The following is a 4,674-nucleotide window of genomic DNA, read 5'->3' as shown; positions in this document are numbered from 1 at the left end:
GTTGTGTGTCATGTGCAGCCTCCCACCGTGGCCTGTACTCAGATGTGGTACAGAGCCGCTGTGATCAACCACATCACTCATGCATGCCCAGCATCGTCTGGACATCACCTTAGTGCCCTCTGGGACAGCTGCAGCCAGGTGTGTAGGTTACCAGGCTGGGCCATCAACTGAGTCTTCAGCAGTCACTCCTGGAGATGCCCAGGCTAGACTAGGCATGCTGGTAACCAGCTGAGCCCTGAGATTCTACCCTAAGGATGAGTAGAATGACGCCCCAAGCCCGCCAGTACACCCCACAGCCTGCAGGGGGAGAGCTCTGGGTTGGACGCTGGCCTGTGACATACAAATTCCCACAACTCCTACTAATACCCATCCTCACACCAGGCTGTACCTGGCCAGCCTACTCTAGATCACTCAGGTACAAGACATTCAGATTTACAGGTGAGGCTTGTGGACTTCTCATCTGTGGAAGCGAAGGCTTCAAGCCCCTCCTTAGGAGGGGCCTGCCATACCAACTCTGCTCTGGGCTAGCTGCAGCTACGTGCTTGAACCCAGAAGTGAGTGACCGCTAAGGTGGCCTTGCCTGTCACTACCACAGCCCCCTGGAAACATTTCAACAGCCCCGAGTTAAGGCACACCTCACCTCACCATACTGGAATTGGCTTTCAGCTGGACTGAATCTACAAGCAGACCTGGTTGGGGCCAGAAAGCAACGCCTAGCTGTGGGCCAAAGCCCCACTGGGACACGCCCTTCAGCTGAACCCTCACACCCACCACTCCCTGCCCCCCACAGCTCCAAGTCACACACAGACCAGGGGTACGGTAGCACTGAGGTTTATTGGGGTGCCCTAGTACAGACGCTGGGGCTTGCCCATGGTGCTCTTGATGTACAAAGCCCGGACATTCTGCCAGTTCTTCTTGAGCAAGGACACCAAGAAGTTGACAGCCAGGTGGATGTTGTAGACCAGCTCGTCGTCGGTCATCTTCACGTGGCCAACAGCAACAGCCAGACACAGCACCTGCACGGAGGTCAGGCTAGTGAACATCTGGCCTGGCCCTTCCGGGTGTAGACCAGGGTTCTACACTCTGCTTCCCACCTTTAGCTAAGGACCAAACTCGGTTCCTCTTAGCACCATGACCTCCCCGGAGCCCAGACCAACCTTCTTCATCTGGAACTTGATCGTGGACTTGACCTCGTCCACTTTGGCCACCATGTTTTCATTGTGTGTCAGCAGGGAAGGGAACTTGCCAGCCTTGTTGAGGCCTGGGCCCAGGATACGAGGGATCTGCTTGATCAGAGACTCGGAGGCCAAAAAGGCATCGTACTTCTTGGCTGTGAGGGCAAGTCATGGGCTACTTACATCCAGGCCAGAAAAGCAGAACCAACCCTTGAAATCTTCAGTAGTGCAGGTCCACCCCCTGACCCCACACTACCGAGATGACCGACCCACAATCCACATCTCACTGCAAAGGACCGAGGGGCCGCGGTGGTCTCCCGCCTGGTGTAACCCCAGCATTCACCGAGAGCCAGGTGAATGCCCGACTTGGTGGCGCAGACCTATAACCAACCCTAGGTATTTGAGAAACCCACAGCAGGATTGTTGTGGTGCAGACATCGGTGTGAGTGGGTGCCACACCACGTTGGCAAGGAGCTCTAAAGAGGCCTATCTGATATCGCAGTGGGGAGAGGGAGCCTGCAACAGCGTCCACCAGACCCCAGGGTCACCAAACACCCAACAGCTGGGTAGGGGCCACTTCGGAGTGACGGCCTCCATCACATGGGCCTGCGGGGTGTTTCTGGACCGCTGACCCATGTGAGCCCCCCCCCATGGTAGCCCTCCTGGGCAGGTGGCGCCGGGTTGTGGTGTTGAGGTGAGCCCGTGAAATGCCTTCAACACCAGCCCCCGAGTGGACCCCAGACATGGCACCCAGCTGCCCCTACCGAGCTTTTTGACCAGCTTCTTGTTCTTATTCAGCTTCTTGAGGGCCTCGATGTCCATGTGGGGGATGTCCACGGCCTTGGCCTCATCGCAGTGCTGCTGGTCCCCCAGGACGCACACCGAGAACTTGGGGCGCGGCGTGGACTTGAGCCTGCGTTGGGGGTGGGGGAGGGAGAGGACAGCAGGTCACGGCCAGTCCGAGTGCCCGGGAAGGCGACTGTGACGGAGCCTGGGGGGGGCAGCGAGCCCCGAGTCTTACCCGGCGAGGTCAACACTAGCCTGGCTTCTCAGGCTAGGCGGCGGGCTCGGCCGAGGCCTCCCCACGCCTCCCCTCTTGTTTTAAGACCCAGGGTGGGGGTCCGTCCAGCCAGCCCGCCCGGAGCAGGCCGCCTGGACTACCCTGGCGCGCGTCGGGGTCCCCGTGCCCGCCGCGGGCTCGGCCACACGGGGGACCCCGAGGGGCTGGGTGGGGTCAGAGCGGTGCCAACCTGACGGTGCCCGAGAAACGCTTGTCCTTCTGGGGGTCGTAGTTCTTCAGGCTGATCTGCAGCTCCACCGTCTCCAGGAACCTGGGCGGCAGGGGCGACGTCAGCGCGGGGCCGCCGACCCCGCGGGGCGCTCGCCCCGCTCCCCCTCCCGCCCATCCGGCTCGCCCCCCGCTCACTTGCGGCGCTTGCGCTGGTTCCCGTGCAGGACTTCCCGCACCGCCTCGTACAGGGTGTCGCGAGAGACTTTGCTGCTGTTGGGGAGAAACGAGCGCGCTCAGGGCCGGCCACGCTGCACCCCGGGCCCCGCGCGGAGGGACGCGGCCCACGGCACAGCCCCCGAGTCCGGCCGCAGGTCACCCGCGGGGCACCCGGGAGCCCGGATGGCGGCGGATCGCGCCCCGCGACCCCCGCTTACCTCATGGCTGCTGGGGCGGCGGCGACGGCGAGAACCGGAAAAGAGAAGCGAGCTCGTTACGCTTGCGCTCAAATAGCGCTCTTGTTCTCGCGAGAACTGCTCGTCGGGTCGCGCGGTCCGCCTCTCAGCCTGGCCGGGCGGCGGGGGGGTGGAGGGAGCGCTGCGGTTTGCGGCCGCTGGGGGGCGCCAGCACGCGACTGCACCGTGAGCGCCGCGCAGGGACCCGCAGGCGCTGGGGCTCCCTGCCTCCTACCCAGCTAAGGCGCTGGGGCCGGAGCACGGAGGTCGGGTTTCCGCCGGCTCCCTCCCTGTCTTATGCCTGACCTGCGTCTTGCACAGTCACTGTTTTCCTCCGTCGCCAAGTGTGGTGGGGAGCCCCGGGGGCCCCCGGGCAGCAGCTGCCCTCTCTAGCCCGTGCTTGTGCAACTGTCCCGCCGCCACTCGTGGGCAGAGGCACCGCCGACGGGAATAGCTGGAGGGCACGACGATCCTCGTGGAGATCTGCAGACCTGAGGAGCGTCCTGTGACTAGATCGGGATCAGATGTGCATCATTTCAGCGCCAGCCTCCACCTGGGAGGAGGCGCCCCCCGGGCTGCCGTGGCCATCGGTCTGCACCGCCCCGGATTCAGCCTCCAGGCAAGATGGACTTTTGGATAAATCTCAACTAGTTCGCATTTCAAACAAAGCTGTCCTGGCCTGACACCCACCCACCCCCGTTTTTGCAGTTAATAGAGGGGGCAGGGGCAAGGGTGCAGGGAGCCCCTGGAGTCTGGGGTGACTCACCCGGGTCTTGAGGAGGGAAGGCCAGCACCCCCCATGGCCAGGGGCAGGTCTGGGAATGGTTCGTCTTGCCCGGGCACATTCACAGCACACTCCGGGGCAGTAAAGAAAGCTCACCCAGGGTCAGGGAGTTCAGTGGCAGGGTGGAGCGTCAGGTGCTACCCAGCCGGAAAGGCCAACGTGACCAGGAGGTTCTGTTGTTTTTCTCTTAAGCTTTGTTCCCCAAACCAGGCCTTATCCCTAAACTGACTCCCCACCTCCCTGAAACAGGGACTCAGGACTTCAGAGGAAGCTGTGGTCTGAGACGCACCCAGAAAGTTCTGTTCCCCACCCACCACAGGGCTCAGCCAGGAGGGTGCTGCTTCCTAACTCGGTAACATCTGTGTGCTCAAGTTTTGTTTGTTTTTTTTCCCCAGACAGGGTTTCTCTGTGTAGCCCTGGCTGTCCTGGAACTCTGTTTAGAGCAGACCAGGCTCAAACTCAGAGATCCCCCTGCCTCTACCTCCTGAGTGCTGACCTCCTGAGTGCTGGGATTAGAGGCCTGGGCCACCAGCCCCTGCTGTGTGCTAAATGTTTCGTGAGCGAGGTACCTGCACAGGTGTTGTGGGAATACAGATGTCAACCAGGTCTGCAGCAGGCACGACGTGACCTCTCTGCCTCCTTTTCAGCCCACAGAAGCCCAGGCATCCTTCAGATCCCAGCCTGAATGTTACCTGTGGCTGAAGATGGAGCTCTGTGGTGGAGCATTAGCCTAGCAGGCCCAAGACCCCGGTTTCCATGCCCAGCACTGAGACAAAAGTTATCAGCCCCCAGCCCTCCCTCCACAGTAGACGGTCACCCAGACCACTGCGTGCCTTGATACTCAACAGGCAGCTCTGACCGCCCTGCCTCGGCGGCAGAGGGTAACATGTGACCTGACAGACCCTAAGCTAAGTTCAAACCTCAGTTTAACGGACTTCCCCTCACCGGTTCTCACTGAACAGGGGTGGGTGTGGGTGAGGGAATGAAGGGTCCAGAGCTCATGGAAAGTAGGCTCTGCTTCTAAGAACAGGC

General features: G+C 61.4%; 1 protein-coding gene across 2 annotated transcripts; it reads right to left on the bottom strand.

Annotated features, from left to right (window-relative positions):
* Positions 1–815: 815 nt before the first annotated feature.
* Rpl10a (ribosomal protein L10a) lies at positions 816–2,950 on the bottom strand. 2 transcript variants are annotated; one of them, XM_028888381.2, is made up of 6 exons: positions 2,841–2,950; positions 2,602–2,676; positions 2,426–2,506; positions 1,940–2,088; positions 1,158–1,330; positions 816–1,016 (listed from the first exon to the last, which is right to left on the bottom strand). In XM_028888381.2, exons 1-6 carry the CDS (start codon positions 2,843–2,845, stop codon positions 846–848), a joined length of 654 nt encoding a protein of 217 aa, XP_028744214.1. In that variant the 5' UTR covers positions 2,846–2,950; the 3' UTR covers positions 816–845. The 2 variants fall into 2 exon arrangements, with proteins under 2 accessions (XP_028744214.1, XP_037055372.1); XM_037199477.1 differs by lacking the exon at positions 2,841–2,950 and having other exon boundaries at positions 2,197–2,506.
* Positions 2,951–4,674: the final 1,724 nt, after the last annotated feature.

The sequence above is a fragment of the Peromyscus leucopus genome, chromosome 16_21 (genome assembly GCF_004664715.2).
Source record: "Peromyscus leucopus breed LL Stock chromosome 16_21, UCI_PerLeu_2.1, whole genome shotgun sequence".
Classification (NCBI taxonomy): domain Eukaryota; kingdom Metazoa; phylum Chordata; class Mammalia; order Rodentia; family Cricetidae; genus Peromyscus; species Peromyscus leucopus.
The sequence above is the reverse complement of the archived record's forward strand: the minus strand, read 5'-3'. Positions and strand labels throughout refer to the sequence as shown.